We start from the raw sequence: 19,553 nt of genomic DNA on the forward strand, positions 1-19,553 counted from the left end.
TACAACGGAATACAAAGCTGTCATGGGTACTGCCTGGAAACTCTGCATGCACATTAATGAATCTCCCACTGACATCAAAGACAGCCTGCACATTGATGGAATGCCTTTGGTGTCTGTTGCAGAATATGTGTGCAATGCGGCGGGGTGGCTGAAGGGCCACATGGGTACAATAAATTGCACCCAGCACACGTGGGAAGCGAGTAATGAGACAGAAATCCCTAGCTGCCATTTGTCTCCTGTCCAGTGTATGGGGCATTCAAATGTGGAGGTGGGCTCTTGAATTAATGCAGCTCAGTACCAGATGAAAGCACCGCAACTGGCCTGCCTGATGCCCACAAGGTCACTGGAGACGCTTTGGAACGACCCCGTTGTAAAGAAATGGAGAGCAGAAAGTATCTTGAGACATGCTGGAATGGCATGGGAGCAGCAGGTCACAGAGTCAAGTTCCTTCTCCCACTCACATATCATCTCCAAGATGACTTCTGGAGGGAAACGTTATCTGGCCCTGACATCTTGGCTGAACATCCCAAATAGGTTTATCCTTTGTCTGAATATCCTCTCTACTCTCCTCCTCCTCCTCAAGTCTTCTTGCCGCATGGTAAGGGGCAGAGCAACAAACAAATTCAGCTCCCATGTTGGAAGATTTGTGTGTGTCTGCTCTGATTTCATATGTGCTGCAGGGCTGGGATTGGCTATTGGTCTGCAGTGTTTCAGCTGGAGCATGGTGGGGGATGGTAGGCACTTGGACAAGTGTTTAGCATTGAACAAATGTGGACAACTCTACTCTATGCCACATACAATCTCCACCACTCCAGTTTACACAGTTTTACTTAACACCAGTCCACTGTACCACACATCACTGAATGGCAATCCACTGTACGCCACTTTATTCAACACCATACCACTGTATATCACTCTACTCTATGCCACTCCAGTATACAGTATTCCAGTTTACGCCACTCCGCTTAACCACAATTCGGCCCGAATTCGGGTATTCCAGCCTGGAAGTGGACATTCCGACCCAGGTGCGGAAATTCCGACCCAAGTGTGGGATTTCAGGCCCGGGTGCGGAAATTCTGCCCGAGTGCTGAAATTCCAGCCTGAGTGCGGACGTAAAGATAGGAGTCGTAAGTGATTTCTGTGAATACCAAAAATCGTAAATTCAGACTAGTTTTTTGCCCTTTTTAAAAATGTGCCTGCAGAGCGAGATATGAAACAATATTCACTCCTCAGATGAATATCTAGACAGGACAGATTGGGACAGATTGGATTTATTGTACCACAAGTAATGATAAAAACAATTGATGTCTAATAAATTTTCCCAGTGTAGTCTCCAGCCCGAATAGAACAAATGTTAATTAAAGCGCTGTGGTTGTTGGGACGATAAGAGTGTTTGACATTAACTAAAGAAACTAAGACACTAAAGGCCCCATTTAGCTGTTGGCAGAGCAACAGAGTTCTCTCCCTGCCTGCACAGTGGTCCACCCGCCAAATTTAAATGTGGGTATGCAATAGGTTTGATACAGCAGTGACTACGCTGTCACCACCATAACCAAACTTCTCTGATGGCCCAACGAATGAGGGCTGTCAAAAAATTGGCTGCTTGTCTGTCCCCCCAATTAGGATGGTTGGACATATAGCCATTTTTTACTGTCCATCACTGCCAAGCAAACCCTAGCATGCAGGTACAGTAAAAAACACAAAAAGGATCCCCCCCCTTGCCATCAGAGATGACTTCCATGGTGAGGGCTTGGTCAACATAACTGAGCCTTGCACCAAATGTTTTATTTGTTATTTTCAAAAAGAAAATCCCAAAGTGGGATTCTCTCTTTGAAAATTGAAAAGATAATGCTACCCCCCGCCTTTGCCATGAGAGATGACTCCCATGTCAAAGAGAAAATCTTACTTTGGGATTTTCTTTTTGAAAAGAAAAAAGAAAACATTTGGTGCAAGGCTCTGTTATGTTGACCGATCCCTGCACTAAACTGCAAAAAGGATTGACAGGAAATACTGTGACAGCTGTTCCTGGCAATGTTTTAGAAATGTCTGCCTGCTTGGCAGTCATTTCTAAACATGTAGGGTGGCTTCTCCGTAAGGGTGACTAAGTAATTTACTCCGTCACCCTGGCGGAGAAACAGGCCTCCCGCCAGTATATAAATCTGGCCCGTAACACCAAATACTCTGGGACTTGAGATTGTAGCATAAGCTTTCCCTCTAGCTGCAACTAAAAGGTTAGCGCTGGGAAAGTTTAGCAGGGGCATGTTTCGTGTAGTTAAAGGAAGAAGGATCAGAGGGCAGTTAAAATCACTTCCTCTTTTTGTCTTCATTAAAGGGAGGCAGATACGAATCCACCAGACTAATCAGATTGTACCCACAAATGTGCCATGCCTTAATCAGTGCATCATCTTTTCACTACTAACATGTTCTGTCAAAGTGGTCCTAAACCTGAGATTTATTTGATACTTGGGCAGCACCTAATTTATTTATTGGGCCTGTCAACAGAAACTGGCAGACACCAATCTAGGTTCGGCGGATGGAAGAGCCATAATGTATGATGCACCATTTTGTAAGTTTGTAGCAGAGTTTTAGCATGGTCGGATGCGTGTTCTGAGATGGTTTTCCTGCATATTGACTGAATGGAATGGCATTAGTGTTGATTAAATGTGGAGTGGAATGTGATTCAGTTTGTGCATGTTTTATTTATTTTGCTAGAATGTCAGCACACATTTGGGTCTGTGCCAAAAGATGAATTGATAAATGATTGTTTGGGATCATTAGTGATGTAAGAGAGACAGATACCTGAGTTAGGAAGTCTGAAAGGAAAAGGAGAAATTCTGATTGTTTCAGCTGAATCAAGTGGCAGTACAGGACTCCCAGAAAACCCAAAAGATGGGGTTCTCTTACAAGAAGCCAACATTGTAAAGCCTGAGAGAAACCCAACTGGATGCAAGGGAGATGTTTCCTCTTGTGAGCTGCTGGTGATCTGTGTTTTGTCACAAGACATAGAAAGGGTATAGAGCACTAAAAATTGCAACTGTCAAAGGAAGAGGATACACTAATGAGTATTACTATTGGTTTGTCTTCACTTAATGAAATACTTTTTTTTTTAATGAACAGGGGCCACCCACACCTTCATTTTTATATCCAGCCAGAGACTACTTTAGATGTCTGTAGTGAGGGAATATGTTATCAATTTTGTACAAAAATCACAAAATCAATTTTAACAAGTATAGCGAGATTGTGGGCTCTGAGTAAGCCCTCTCCAACAATTTGCTTGCTAGTGTGAACCTGCATCAGGCATTGGCTCACTGGATTGACCATCAAAGAGTATGCATTTATCAGCTGTTTAGATTTTTTCAATACAATTTTGCTTTTTTGTTGGTAACGTGCTAAAAACGTATTTGTGGTTGGCAAGATAAGCGTGTGTTGCCAGTCATATGTCTCTTCTCATGTGCCCATGAACACATTGCCCTTCTGCTAGATGACATAACAAGCTGGTCAGGAGCAATTATGTTCACTGCAAAGAGTCTTGGAATACATAGACCAGCTGCTGCAACAGCAGACATAGCTCTTTGCTACAAAACCTATGTTTCCTGTCAAGTGCCCTGGAAGAGCTTCTTCTGTTGCCAGAAGACCATGCAGCACAGAAGTCAGTACTACATGCTACTCTAGAGCCTCCCTGTGACACTGTGACATGTTTGAAGCCCCATCACAGGACCTGTATATGAGGACCCCGTCAGCGAGTACACTGACCCAGAACCACCATGCTGGATCAACACCACTGATTGGACATTTTAGCTGATTCCTGCGTTGCCTCAGCTTGGGGACTCAACTCTGCAACACCAACTCCTGAATCACTCATGCAGTAAAAGACACATTTACACTACATTACACATGCATCAAACCTTCCAATCCAAGATCTTCAGATAACTTCGCCTTCCATATCCCATCCTCTCAATACCAACACCTCACTTAGATGCTAGGTGCATACCACACCTGCTCCACTCTCTCGCCCTCACCCCTAGTCACTGCTCCCTTATGCTCACTTCTCCATGTGTGCACCATGCCATTCATTCTCAAGCTGTCCTTCAAATGGTCACTATCCTGATAGGTCTGGCTTAGATATGAAAACAGAAACAGATCTATTAGCATGCTTGCTAGCACTGGTGGTGGGCTGAACACAACATTCTGAGCAAGATGGATCCTTAACGCGGTTTCCACTAAGATATGTATCTTTTTTTGTTATAATTTAAGAGAAAGCTACAAACGCATAAGTAAGACATAAAATACCAACAATAAAAAGAACACAAGGCACCCAGATAGGCTGGCAGAGCTAGCAATCGTATATAGAAAAGTCATGCAGAAAGCTAAGTTAGTATTGAGTAAATGTCTATGAGTGTTTTTCTTACATGTTGTGCTTTAGATTGCATACATACTCCTCAATTACCCGTGGCTTCTTAATTAATGGTCCATGCAAAAAACATCTTCTTGCGCAGGGATAGCAATTACAAGTGTGGGTGCTGGGTGTGATAAAAGACCACACCTTTGGATCTTTCCTCTGATAGAATTTGTCTTGTCAAGCATGCCGAAATTTAACTGGGGAAAATGCCTGGTAGTTACCAGGATATGTGGATGCCATTGAGAAGGTTTGCTTTGCAATTGTGTGGGGTACATATAGGTTCTGATTTTACATGTTTAGAACCAGATTTGTGGTTGATGACAATTAATTTTACCACAGCATTATATTATGTCCTTCCTTATTTGAAAGATTACAATTATAATGATGGTGTAGAAAAAGTGTTAGACCCCTGCAGTTATTCAAAAAGAGAGGGAGGGGGGGACAATCTCTGTTTTTAAAATACCCCTCACACACTGAAAATTAATTCAGTGTCATGCTTCATTATAGGGGCCTTCCCGTCCCTCTACGGGGCGGGGCGTGCTACGACCTACGGAGACGTGGGAGCACTTAATTAAGTGAGAAAAGCCATGTGTAGTGCATAAGTGGGCCCTTGCCGAAACCCCACGCATCCGCAGAGCCCAAACGGGTGGAAGGGCTTTTTCCTACATTGCGGCAAAGACCTGGAACGAGCTCCCGATTGACATCAGACACACCACCTCACTGAACATCTTCAGGAAGACGCTCAAGACCTGGCTCTTCCACTGAACTGAGCTGCTCACCCCCTACCCCCCGAGTGCCTTGAGACCCTCACGGGTGAGTAGCGCACTTACAATTCACTGATTGATTGATTGATTGATTGATTGATTGATTGATTGACCCTGTGCCTCATGGGAACAGTCCAGCCTAACTGCCAACGCAGGTCCTCCCTCAACTGGAACAAGGATCCTGGGACCGGTTTCGGGCATCACCCCTCATCAGCCGGGCTAGCTTGAATCCAGTGGCGCAGTGAGCATGGGACCCACGTCTAGGCATTCCCTTCCCACTTAGGGCAACAAAAGCAAAAGGAACAAATGATGGACGGAATGCTAAACAATGCAAACATTCACTCCCAGTCACAAAGATCTGGGTTTAATCCGTCGTTCTTTTGCTCACTACGTCACCCCAGTTTGGAATCTCTTCTTATACTGAAGTCTACATCAGATCTGATGTGTCAAGACCTGGTCTTTCTCTTTTTTGGGGCAACTTGATCTCTCCTATACTTTAAGTGCGGGTTAGGCTTTTGAGTGGCATTCTGTTTTATGGAAATTGTGAATTAAATGTATTTTTGTCATTGCTTATAAGCAGATGCTTTGCCGTGAGGTGGACTCACATTTGGTCCTCTTGTTTGGGACTTACTCACACATGGCTTCCTTGGTTACCTACAACTTTTCCGTGCCACAGGCTCTGGACGTGTGACTGAGGTTCTGGGGACAAGCCTTGCAGCACCATTTTTTCTTAGATCTTCCTCTTTAGGCACTCTCATTTTTTCGGGTGGGCTCTGAGTACTGCTGTTGGCTGGAGTATGTTTTCCACTTGCAATTGCACTTGTTTAGTACTGGGACCTCAGTTATGCTCTTGTCGTGGGCGCCACTGAGACTTTGGGTAAATTCCTTTACTGTTGAATATTGTTGCCCCTGATTGCTGTCTTTTTGACATCTGAAGTTAGGTCTTTTGGAAGTGGTCCATCCCTATCCTCAATCACTGACAGAGTCCCGGAAAAACAAATCATGCAAAAAATATTGAGGACCAAAATGTCTAGAAGGTGAGTGCAAATAGGTAACTATAGATTTACTAATCTTTACCCCACATCTATGTGTATATACATATATAGATATATAGATGTATAGATATATTGATATATATAGTTCTGCTACACATATGTGGAGTTATATAGTTATTATCTACTGGCGGTCGCCAGTAGATAGTTATAGTTAGGACCTATTTTCCATAGGAAATCTGCAACATTCTATTCCCATTAAGTCTGGCGCCGGTTGATGAATCCTCGCAAAATTTTCCAAACTTTTGGCCAGCTCTGCTCCGCTCCTACCATGAAAGTTTCGTGGTGATTCGTCAAGTGGGAGCTGAGAAAAAAGGGGGGTCCCAAAACGCGTTTTCCCCATGCAATTTCCCATAGGATCTGTTGTCGCAGCTACAGCCCGAACCGCTGAACGGAATGACACCAAATTTGGCAAAGAGGTAGTCCTCAGTTCAGAATCGTGCCTTTTAAATCAATGGTGTGAATCCGTTCAGTAGTTCCTGAGAAAATTAGAGTTAAAAGTACATAAATATCTATGGCCGGGGAGAATCCGCGGACCCTACCCGCACCGTAAGCGCACCCTCCCCGAACCAAGCGCGCACCCTCCCGATCGCACGCTGAATGCTAATTGGCTGTCGAGTGTCTGTCTACATTCGAAACCAGGAACTGTTGGTGGCCATTTTCTGCCTCGGTAGAAGCGATGCTGAAGAAGCAAGGGGAATAAGTGTGTAAAACATATAAAGGGGGCAGAGTGGAAATACTCTGACCCTCTAGAGGTGCTTAGGGGGTCCCAGAAGGACACCCTGGGCCAACTTTTCTTTTTTTTTTTAAACGGCGAAATGCGCGCACGGTGTGCGCATCCTATCGCATTGGATGCACAGATTCTCTCGCGTTGGGTGCGCGGATCCAAGGGGAAAAAAATTGAAATTGTTGGGAGATAAAGATCAAGCTTAAGTGTTTTGTTCTTGAGTGGCTCTAAAAAGTGCTGTTGTGTTCATTGAGAGTTTTTGGTACTTATAAGTAAGTACCTATACAGAGTCTAAAGTTGTTGAGGAAGACTCTGTTTCCTTCATCAGTAAAGTGTACTCCATCTCTCCTATACATCTCTTGCATATGAAAGCGCAGATTGTTATTGTAAATGGACCCCATTCTGTAGTCTCTGAGAAAAGCAGAAACAGATTTATTCACATGTTTCCTAGCTTTCTCAATCTGTGGACAAAAATGATCGGACCAGTTCCATTTCTGCCTTTGGCATATTTTAGAATACACAAAGGTAGTACTGGGAAAAGTGAAATCAGTTCTGCAAAGGTGTCCTTCATAAGCATTTCCAGACCTACCCCAGTCAAAGTGCCTAGGTCATTGCCACCACAGTGCACTATTATGAGGTCAGGGTGTTGGATTTGCATGAAGGATTTCACCAATGGCATCAATTGGTGCCACTTTAACCCTCTCTGTCCAATCCATTTAATGTCTACATTTGGCAAACCTAGGTCTTTGTGAAGGCCTTTGTTTTCTGCATACCTTTGGCTCCAGAAAATGTAGCTGTGTCCCACAATCCACACTCTAAGCATCTTGAAAGGAGGTCTGGATGCACTCAGATGGTCTCTGTAAATGAAATGGCAGTTTGGAAAGTAAGATGTTTCTAAAATGGTGGCTAAGATGCAATTTTGAAAAAAGACAAGAAATCACTGGTTGTTTGACAACCTTCTACACTCAAAGGTAGGGTCTATATTTCTGTTTTTTAAATGCATGATTCTTATTGGTTAACAAAAACTGATTGTAAGGAACATTATATATGATAAGCTGATGTGTTGAAAAGTCAAGCACACTTGCTGTCTTGATTAGCAACATTGGGGCACATGCATCAACCAAACCAAAAGTGATTCCTTAATAGCGAGAAATAAGCAATCGTTATTAAGGAATCGCTATTGAGCATGCATCAACAGATTCGGTAAATTTTAGCGATTCCTTAAAAATTGCTATATTTACCGAATAATCAATAGCGGGGCATGCAAACTCCGATTAGCTATTTGCGAGTTCGGTAATACCGAATTAGCTATTAGCGAATTCGGTATTAGCGAACTCGCAATTGACCGCGTCGCTCCGGGAACGTGCAGATGAAATCACCAACCAGGAAATACTGCAGCCCCACCCTCATTGCCTCGACAGAGGAGCAAACAGGAGCTGTGAGTGAAGACTGCCTGTGCAGAGTGAAGCCACACCGACTGTGCAATTCGCAAAACCTATTCAACATGGAGAAGGAAGTGCCATCCAGCGCTGAGTCAGCACGCAAGCGCAAGCACAAGTTCTCTGACAGGGAGCTGGAGTACCTTATAGAGGGAGTCAGCAGCAAGCACGATCGCCTTTTCGGTAAGCTGTCCCACAAGGTGCCTGAGCAGGAGAAGTGGCGCATATGGCTGCGCATCCGGGAGAGGGTGAATGCAGTTGGTGTAACGCCCCGCAGCATCGACGAGCTCAAGAAAAGGTGGTACGACCTGCGGAAGCGTGCCAAGGAGAGGATTGCGGAGAGGCTTCGGGAGGCGAGCAGGACTGGAGGCGGCCCTTCAACAGTACAATCCAACACTGCCCTGGAGGGCCTGGTGGAAGGGACGATCAAGCGGGAAGCCGTCGTGGGAGTGACCCAGATGGACACGTCCGGCGCAGCCACAAGTGCCCAAGGTAAGATGCATGCCTGTGCTTATACCTAGCATAGCGTAAATCCATTCCCATGCCCTCAGCAGGACCTGAGTGTGTATGCAGCTTTGGGCCACACAGTTTTACTCTTAACACTAGTGCATCATGGGAGTTGTTGTCTAGTCAGCCCAGTGTGCATGTACAGGCGTAAATACAATTACGGATCACCACATCAGTTGAACATGGATGTAGACTGTTTATTTAGTGGATCACAGAGGGACATGTACGTGTACAACACTACGGAGGTGTAACTATCCCACTAACCATGCACTGTTTCACACACAGATGCATCTCCTGGGGAATCGGACGACAGCGGCCAGCTGATCATATCTGAGACACCGGTGGATTCCGACATGGAGACAGCGCAGGATGCGCATCCATCACCTCCACCTGCCACCCCACCACCACCAGCACCACCAGCACCAGGCACACCAGCACCTGCACCATCCACACCAGCTGCAGCAACAACAGCCACTAAAGCGCAGAGGCGCAGGTCCCAAGTAGCGCGCTTGCAGGTGATGGAAACACCCTCCACACAATTGGGACAAAGTCTGCGCACCATCACACCGCCTGCTGCACCACCTGGACGCGCCAGACTCGAACAGCGGCGCAGGGCTCGGCCAAGTTCTGTCTCCTCAGGCGACCTTGATCTCCCACACACTTCTGCCATCGAGGAGAGGATGCTACGTGTACAGCGCCTGCAGGGACGACACATGGCAACAATTAGCTCTAATATCGTGCGCCTTGCTCGGGAAATGCGTGCCATGAGTGCGGCGGTTAGGGACATGTCCACTGTGGTGCCAGAGGGCAATGGGCACCTCAGGGAGGACATCCAAGAGCTCACCCGTGCCATGAGGGAGGGCCATGAGTGCGAGAGGAGGAGGCATCGTCAGCAGTTGTTGCGGTCCGCGGCCTCTACAAAGGCCATCACACGTCTCAGCAACAGCACCGCAGTGTTGGCACGCCGCTCTGTGTCCTTGCAGGTGGACCTTGGGCACTTTTGCGGGGATGTAGCAAAGGCACTAGGGCAGATGACCGCTGCTGTCGAACACCTACAGAGCGGCACATTCAGTGCTGGTGCATTGGGAGGGGAAGATGGCAGTGAGGCTGCCTCGAGTGTCAGCAGTATGTCAGTGGCAGAGGCCAGCACCAGGCGCCGCAGTTCGCGGGCCTCCACGGGGACAGGGCGTGGTGAGGCGTCGGAGGCACCTGAGCGGAGGCTTGGTGTACGTGGCAAGCGCCACTAGACAGAATTACAGGCCTACCTGACCGTGGTGGGGCAACCATGGTCCTCCCCTTCCTGAGTCTGCACAGCCATGACTTTAACGCACATTTGTTTTAACTTCTTACATGTGGTGCATTTTTTCCATTGCTTGTTTTGTTGCACATACCGCAGTGCTACTGTGCATGAAACAGTTGCACCCCCAACAAATTAGTTATGTATCATTCTCACCTGATTCAGAAATGATGTTGCATGATGTATGTCCGCCTCCTATGGCCCTCTGCTGTGTTAGGGATGTGTGCCTGTCGGTGTTGGGCGGGTGGTTGGTCATCCCGGTGGTCCCCATTCCTGTCCACCTCTATGGGTATCCCCCTTCTGGTCGCAATGTTGTGCAGCATTGCACATACGGCAATAATCCGGCAGCAGGTTTCAGGTTTGTATAGCATGGCGCCGCCAGTCTTGTGTAGGATTCGAAAGCGACTCTTCAGAATCCCAAATGTCCTCTCTATTACATTCCTGGTGCTAATGTGTGCTGCGTTGTAGCATTGCTCCTGTGGGGTTGCTGGATTGATGTATGGGGCGAGTATAAAATCACGCAGGGCGAAAGCACTGTCACCTAGAAGATAGAAGCAAAGACTTAGCAATGGTGAAGTTCATACATGTGTGGTGTTCATGTTGGGAAGCGGGATTTGTACGTACCAAGCAGGAGTCCCTCTCCAAATTCTCCGTTGAGTAGACGCCTGTGGATTCCACTGTTGCGGAATATGTAGGAGTTGTGTGTGCTCCCTGGGAATTGTGCCACTAGGTCTGTTATGATGTGATTGGCATCGCACACAACCTGCACGTTGATTGAGTGGTATGACTTGCGGTTACGGAAAATGTACTCATTTGCAGCCGGTGGACATATGGCGATATGCGTACAGTCGATGCATCCAATTACATGGGGGAATTGTGCCACCTGGTAAAATGCCTGTTTGTTGCGGTCCAACTGCTGTGGGGTTGTGGGGAAGCTGATGTGGGAGTGTAGCATTGTCAGCATGGCATCTAGGAATTTCTGGAAGAAGCGTGAGAGTGCGCTTTGCGATACGCCTCCGGCTACCGCAATTACCCCCTGGAAACTTCCTGAGGCCAGTAGGTGCAGGCTGCATAGGACCTGGACGTGCGCAGGGATTGCATTGGTCCGGTGTGTCTGGTGCTGCAGTAATGGTTCCAGGTCTGCAATGAGGCGCATGATCATGGCACGATTGAGTCGATACTTCTCGTACACCTCGTCCTCATTCTGGCCGAGCAAGGTGATGCGCAGTCTGAAAACTCTCTCCTGGACCCTTCTCCTGCGCTGTCCTGCCGCATTGATACGCATCCTCCTTGCAAGCACGTAGAGGGCTGCCATTTTGTGGTAGCCAACAGGATCTCCTTGGCTACATTTAAGGGGTTGGTGATTACAACAATCAGTTGCACCTGTAGGATCATTTTTTTTTATTCACATTTTTTTTTTTTTAACTTTACCTCCAGGTTCTGATTCCCCTTATTTAGCTCATGCTAAATAGCGATTTTTGGGATTTTCGGTATTTGCGACTGTTGTTGCATTGGGTAGCGATTCGTTATTAGCCATTGGCACTTGCCGGGAGCTATTAGTGAATTCGGTGATTGCTAATTCGGTATTTAGCGAATCGGTATTTTTGCATGTTGGTTAATTGCGATTCGGTATTTTACCGGATTTCATTTAGCGATTCGTTATTTGGTCACCGTTTTGGTTGATGCATTGGGATTCGTTTTTTTTTATCGCTAACGGGTGTTATTAGCGATTCGGTATTTTAACAACTGGATTTTGGCTTGATACATGAGGCTGATTGTGTGCTGAAATTGTGACCTGTGTGCTCAGTACAGTGTTCCATGACCTGTTTCTATGGTAAGATTGGGGGAAGGGTTCAAATTTTGGAAAGGGTTGAAATGTTTAACCAATAGAAATGTGTGTTTGCTTTTGAATTTATGTGGGAAGGAATGTGATTTGATGTTTACATGTAGATGTGTGGAAAATGAGAGGGAAACTTTGCCATTCTTTGGTTCTGCTGACAGGTGCACAGTGCAGAGATTCTGTATAAGAAAATCTGGTGTGTGACTGATATCTGGTGTGTGACTGATATACTTCTTAATCTACAAAACAACTTGAAAGGTGAGTTATTTAATTGTGAGGGGATGTATGTAGACTATTTTGAATTTATTCAGACTAATGTATTTCTCCTGCTAAAGTGTAGGGAGTACTTTTTTTCTTTATAATCTTATTGACAGTGTGTGTGCATGTAGAAACCATTCTGTCATAAGCATTTGTGTTTTTCATGTGTTTGTAGACAGATAACTGTGCAGTTTTTATAATTTGGTAGAATTAGAAACCAGTCATTGTTTATGAATTTGTGAAATGAGCTATGTTTCTGCACTAAAATGTAGTACTCCTTCTAGATTAAGAAATGTGTTTTGGTATAGTGCAAGGGATAGTGTTGTTTGTCTAGAATTACACAGTGAGTCTGTGTGCATTTGGGTAAGGATTGTGAGAGAACCATTTGGTAACATCGTGTATTTGCTGGCAGATTACTGTTTTAAAACCTGTCATGTTGTAAAGTTTTAGTAGCATTAGAAGCCAGTCTTTGCTTATGCGTTGATTAAATGAGTCAGGCTTTGACACAAAAGTGTAGTCCTGAAATATGTAGATTGTGTGCAGTTCCCTTACCACTTCCACTGTAGTGAATGAGTTTTGGTAAACTCCTAGGGATAGTGATGCTTGTCTAGAATCACACTGTGAGTCTGTGTGCATTTGGGAACCACTGTGAGAGAAACATTTGGTAACATCATGTATTTGGTGACAGATAACTGTTTTAAAACCTGTCATGTTGTTAAGTTTTAGTAGCATTAGAAGCCAGTGTTTGCTTGTGCATTGATAAAATGAGTCATGCTTTGACACTAAAGTGCAGTACTTAAATATGTAGATTGTGTGTAGTCTCCTTATCTCTTGCACAGTAGTGAATGAGTTTTGGTAAGCTGCTAGGGATAGTATTGTTTGTCTAGAATCACACTGTGAGTCTGTGTGCATTTGGGAACCACTGTGAGAGAAGCGTTTGGTAATATTGTGTATTTGCTGATAGATAACTGTTTTAAAACATGTCATATTGTCAAGTTTTAGTAGCATTAGAAGACAGTTATGGCTTATGCTTTGATTAAATGAGTCAGGCATTGACAGTAAAGGGCAGTCCTGAAATATATAGATTGTGTGCAGTTCCCTTACCACTTCCACTGTAGTGAATGAGTTTTGGTAAACTCCTAGGGATAGTGGTGCTTGTCTAGAATCACACTGTGAGTGTGTGTGCATTTGGGAACCACTGTGAGAGAAGGATTGGGCAACATTGTGTATTTTCTGACAGATAACTCTTTTAAAACCTGTCATGTTGTCAAGTTTTAGTAGCATTAGAAGCCAGTCTTTGCTTATGCGTTGATTAAATGAGCCAGGCTTTGACACAAAAGTGCAGTCTTGAAATATGTACATTGTGTGCAGTTCCCTTACCACTTCCATAGTAGTGAATGAGTTTTGTTAAACTCCTAGGGATAGTGGTTGTTTGTCTAGAATTACACAGTGAGTCTGTGTGCATTTGGGTAAGGATTGTGAGAGAACCATTTGGTAACATCGTGTATTTGCTGGCAGATTACTGTTTTAAAACCTGTCATGTTGTCAAGTTTTAGTAGCATTAGAAGCCAGTCTTTGCTTATGCGTTGATTAAATGAGTCAGGCTTTGACACAAAAGTGCATTCTTGAAATACGTACATTGTGTGCAGTTTCCTTACCACTTCCATAGTAGTGAATGAGTTTTGGTGAACTCCTAGGGATAGTGGTTGTTGTCTAGAATCACACTGTGACTCTGTGTGCATTTGGGAACCACTGTGAGAGAAGCATTTGGTAACATAGTGTATTTGCTGACAGATAACTGTTTTAAAACCTGTCATGTTGTCAGGTTTTAGTAGCATTAGAAGCCAGTCTTTGCTTATGCTTTGATTAAATGAGTCAGGCTTTGACACAAAAGTGTAGTCCTGAAATATGTAGATTGTGTGCAGTTCCCTTACCACTTCCACTGTAGTGAATGAGTTTTGGTAAACTCCTAGGGATAGTGATGCTTGTCTAGAATCACACTGTGAGTCTGTGTTCATTTGGGAACCACTGTGAGAGAAGCATTTGGTAACATCATGTATTTGGTGATAGATAACTGTTTTAACACCTATCATGTGGTTAAGTTTTAGTAGCATTAGAAGCCAGTGTTTGCTTATGCATTGATAAAATGAGTCATGCTTTGACACTAAAGTGCAGTACTTAAATATGTAGATTGTGTGTAGTCTCCTTATCTCTTGCACAGTAGTGAATGAGTTTTGGTAAGCTGCTAGGGATAGTATTGTTTGTCTAGAATCACACTGTGAGTCTGTGTGCATTTGGCAACCACTGTGAGAGAAGCGTTTGGTAATATTGTGTATTTGCTGATAGATAACTGTTTTAAAAAATGTCATATTGTCATGTTTTAGTAGCATTAGAAGACAGTTATGGCTTATGCTTTGATTAAATGAGTCAGGCATTGACAGTAAAGTGCAGTCCTGAAATATTTAGATTGTGTGCAGTTCCCTTACCACTTCCACTGTAGTGAATGAGTTTTGGTAAACTCCTAGGGATAGTGGTGCTTGTCTAGAATCACACTGTCAGTGTGTGTGCATTTGGGAACCACTGTGAGAGAAGGATTGGGTAACATCGTGTATTTTCTGACAGATAACTCTTTTAAAACCGGTCATGTTGTCAAGTTTTAGTAGCATTAGAAGCTAGTCTTTGCTTATGCATTTTTTTAAAATGAGTCAGGGTTTGACACTAAGGTGCAGAACGATGTAGTATTCTCTTCACTGCGCCAGAACTGAAAATTTTAAAGTTTTACCCAGGCACTGTCCTAGAAGTAGTCTGATGATTTAGTCAGTTTCTAAGTACTTATGTTGTGAACCATACATTACCACATAGACTGCTTCACATGTGTATGCAGTATGCATGTAGTCTTCTAACATCCTATACACTTGTCTTTCACACCTTCAATTCCCTAGTCAGTATCCATACACTTCCAGGAAACACCCTGTCACTCCCTTTGTAGTCCTCTAGTGACCTATTCAGCACCATGTACTAATCCATTCCCTGCGCCAAAAGCCTACCACTTATAAATTCACCCAGGCACTCTCTTTGCTGTACTCTAATCATTCAGTCAGTACCCAAGTACTCATGCAGTGAGCCAGGCCTTAGCACATGGACAGCTTTAAATGCCTATCCAGTATACATGCAGTCCTCTAATCACCTACACAGTTGTCTTTCACACCTTCAATTCCCCAGTTAGTATTCATACACTTCTAGCAAACACCCTGTTACTCACCCAGTGTGTCTCCTTATAGTACTGTAATCATTCAGTCAGTTATCATGTAGTCTTTTAGTGAGGTAGGGTTTAGGGCATGAACTGCTTCAAAGTAGTATGCACTATGCATGTAGTGTTTTAACCATCGTCACACTTGTGGTTCAGGGCTATAGTTTCTTAGTCAGTTTTTATATAAAATGTGTTTGTACAGTAATGGAATGGTATACATTTGAAAGTTATTAATATACTTTTATTTGTGATTCTTTTTTACAGATACTATTTTTCAACGTTAAAATAGAGAAATCATGCCAGAAAAAAAAAGAAAAAGAAAAGAACAGAGACAGGAGGATTATTTGAAGAAACATCAACCACAAGTATTGAATGTACAAGATAATGTGGCTAAAAAGAAAAAATCTTCTGGTAAGATCACAAAACAATTTATAAAAAATGTTTGTAGGAGCAAACAGAATGTAGATAATGCTGGAATTACTGAGAATTTTTCAACTAAGGAAAAAATTCAAAATAAGAGGAAAAGTAAAAAAGCAAATGGTCAGTCAAAGGAGATATTGTATGGTAAAAGAAGGCAAAATCAGTATAAGGAATTACGCAAAAAAATATTTTACAAGAGAGTAGTACATAATTTGCTGAAAGATGTGAAGAAATATAAAAAGAGAGCTCTATTTTATAAAAAGAAGAAGCATATTGAAAACATTATGGAAAAGGCTTTTGAAGTAAAAAGGAAACTGTTTATTTCAGTGTTAAACAGAATTCGATCACTTGATAAACCAATATATGTAATGAAGGCCAAAAGTAGGAGGAAAAGAGTTATTAATAAAAAAAAATTGTTTTTTTTTGGGAGAATGGAAACACAGTTCTAGTTCAGAGCCTTTTTTTAATGAAGAGAGTTATTCACTGAGCGAAAAATCATTGTATGCAGTTGACACCAGTGGTAGAGGTTATGAGGTTAGTGACGGTTGTCCAATTGAGAAAGAGAAAATGGTTGAAAGAAATGCAGAAGAAGTGATAGCTGATGAAGTTTTAGGGAGACATGCTAAAAACCCTGTGTACACTTGGGATTGCAGTAGTGTTTGCAGTGTACGACAGGAATCAATTGAAAAATTATGTAGTGTTTTTACGAGCCTATACTAAAAAAAGTGTAAAACAAAAGATTAAGCTGTTGCAAGGACTAGACCCTTGCAGAGTGAGAAAACATACTGGTTTGCAAGGTCATTCTCTGGCTTGTCTTTCTAGGAAAGTTTGTCAAAGTGTTTTTCACCATTTCAGAATGCTGGCAGTACATCATACTCAAATGCGGAAGTTAGTGAGAAGGTTGTATTATGCAAAAAGTCCAGCACTAAAGTTAAGTGAGTTGAACAGTGCTCTTTTGCGTGGGTCAGTATCAGATGTAAAGCAGGTCTGTGATGATATTGAATTTTGTTACTTTGGGCCTCAGCAAGAGAGTGAAGAAACTGACACATTAGTAGAACAAAATGTTGAAGACAAATTTTTGAGGATGAAATCACAAAGTTTAAGGTAATTTCAGGTGAAAGACCAAATGTTTCTTGTATTTGTTGTCGGCGAAGTCACTATAAAAATCAGACTAGGGGTGTCAATCTGTATTTAAAAAGTGAAGTAGAAGATAATGATAAGTGGATGGAATTTGCAACTTATTTGCTGGTAGAGGATTGTTTTGATTTGGGATGTGAGCTGCGTATTTGCAAATATTGTTAAAACAAATTAGATGAGAATAAAATGCCTGCTAGAGCTGTTCATAATAATCTAGAGTTGGTTGCTATTCCTCCAGAGCTGATAGATTTAAATACGTATGAGTCTATTCTCATACAATGTGTTCACCCGTTTCAGGCTATTGTTCGTATGGAGCCCAAAACAAGCAAATTACCTCCATCAGAGTTGCAAAGAGGATTGAAAGGAAGAGTTGTGTTTTTACCATTAGATTTAAGGAAATATATTGAAACTATTGGTGTAGACCATGCAGAAAATGAGCCACTAGTTATTCTAGTTAATGGTGTTCCTACTAAGAATAAGAAAATCTGGCAAGAGTTAGTGGATGTTAGAAAAGTGCAAAAGGCGTCATTGTATCTGTTAAAAAATAATGAGTACTATAGAAATGTGTTTGCTGGAGAAGAAGAAATAGATTTAGCATAAGATACTGAAATATTAAGTGGACAAATTAAAAAAGTGGACATGTCCAGATGTGAAGAGATCTATGAACATTACAGTGTACATCCACTTCATTCCAAAGAGGTGATGGGAAATGCGATTGAGTTGTTTCAAATGAAAAAAGCAACAGGATGTCCCATGAGTGTGTAGGAAGAGAGCTTGGAAGCTCGCTGTTTCCCGCAGTTGTTTCCAACAGGAAAAGGTGGAAGATATGATGAACGTCCTGTGCAGATTCCTGCATCTGAATATCGGACAACAAGATTATATGTAGAAGATCCAAGATTTCATCAATGTACCCCTATATGTTTCATCTTCTGTTTGAAAGTGACTTGTCTGGACTTTCATATGCAGTAAATCACATTTTAAAAACTGGAATGCATCTTAAAAATGTAATTGCAAAGGATTTTATGGATAAAGTGCATCAGAGAGATGATCATTTAGAATCTCAGTTGATTAATCTGATGGCACGAGACACAAGAAACAAGACAAGACCCTACCTGTGAGTAAGGAAGGCTGTCCCGTACACATATAAAGCCCCCATATATGTTATTGGGGGCTTTATATGTGTACGGGACAGCCTTCCTTATTGGCTCACATTACGGCTTTGGTGGGAATATTGGCTATACCGTTGGACTTCGTTAGCATTTATGTTTTACCTGGTGAGCTTACTCACAGGTAGGGTCTTGTCTTGTTTCTTTTAGGCTCGTGTTAGCTGTACTTTGTACTCGCACTAAACTTTCTATGCCAAACCAAGTGTTTGGTTTGATATTCAATTCTTTCAACGGACTTAGTGGGCTTACTTATAGGTAGGGTCTTGTCGTATTTCCTTTGGGCGGCTCATGTTAGCTGTTATATTGTACCCACGCTAAGCTTTTCATGATATACTTAGTGTCTAGCATTGATATTCAATTCCTTCTACAGACCTAACATTACCAGGACTTCTTGGGAACTTTAATCCCTGGTGCACTTTCCTTCACGATTTACGAGCGCTCACATGTTACTCTTCAGTTAGGTGAGTGGATTTTTTGTGTCTCTGGGTCTAAGGAACTTCTGGTCTAATTTTCTTCTTTGGATAATCACTTACTCGTGCCCTTATTTATTCATAGACTCTATCTACAATAAATGACCCAATACCTGTGAAAAATAGTTTTGTGCATCTACGTTGTAAATTCCATGGTAAGCGACTGTTCCCTCATTTTTTCCTTAAGAATCTATCCTATTTTTATTCATTATCTACTGGGTTTTTTTTGCATCGGATTTTTGTTCACTTGGTGAAAATCCACAAGGTGCTTCTATCAGGACGTCAGTCTCTTCGTTTCTGTGCTTTCTCTTCTGACATTCTGTCAGGTCACATGGTTGATCCAGTCACTTGTTGGTAATGTGCTAGTTCCGTTTTTCGCACGCTTTTCTCGGGTCACATGGTTCACTAAGTCACTTGACGGTAATGTACTAGCTTTGTCTTCTCCACTCCTCTTTTCCTAAATTGTTGAAACAATTTGCTGTTTCTTCCCTGTTCGTCATAACTTTTTCTCTTTTCTTTTTCTTTATTCCGACTGTCTTTCCTTCAAAACGTCTCTTTTTCTTACTCCCTTTTGTTTTTACTATGTTTTTAAATTAAATGTTTACTTGTATAAATTAAGGATACATTCCATATCTTTGTATGATCCCTAAACAGCCTTGAAAAAGCCCATGTTTGGGCGAAACGCGTTGGCTGTGAATATGGTTGTACCACGTCTTGGAATAAAGAACATCTGAATGCTCCAAAATCTTCGTGTGGATCTAACAATTGGTTTTGAACTGTACTATTACAATATACTCATTTTTTGTGTAGCCTCTCATATCTCTTTG

At 42.7% G+C, this 19,553-nt stretch overlaps 1 protein-coding gene across 1 annotated transcript in view; it reads left to right on the plus strand.

Annotated features, from left to right (window-relative positions):
• Window positions 1-19,553, plus strand: part of LOC146834616 (atrial natriuretic peptide receptor 1-like) — a 961,499-nt gene that overhangs the window by 494,073 nt on the left and 447,873 nt on the right. Inside the window, exon 16 of the mRNA XM_085602083.1 lies at window positions 14,730-14,752. Within this exon, the coding sequence (XP_085458209.1) occupies window positions 14,730-14,752 (23 nt within the window). The remainder of the gene's footprint in view (window positions 1-14,729; window positions 14,753-19,553) is intronic.

The sequence above is a fragment of the Triturus cristatus genome, chromosome 4_2 (assembly GCF_964204655.1).
Source record: "Triturus cristatus chromosome 4_2, aTriCri1.1, whole genome shotgun sequence".
NCBI lineage: Eukaryota > Metazoa > Chordata > Amphibia > Caudata > Salamandridae > Triturus > Triturus cristatus.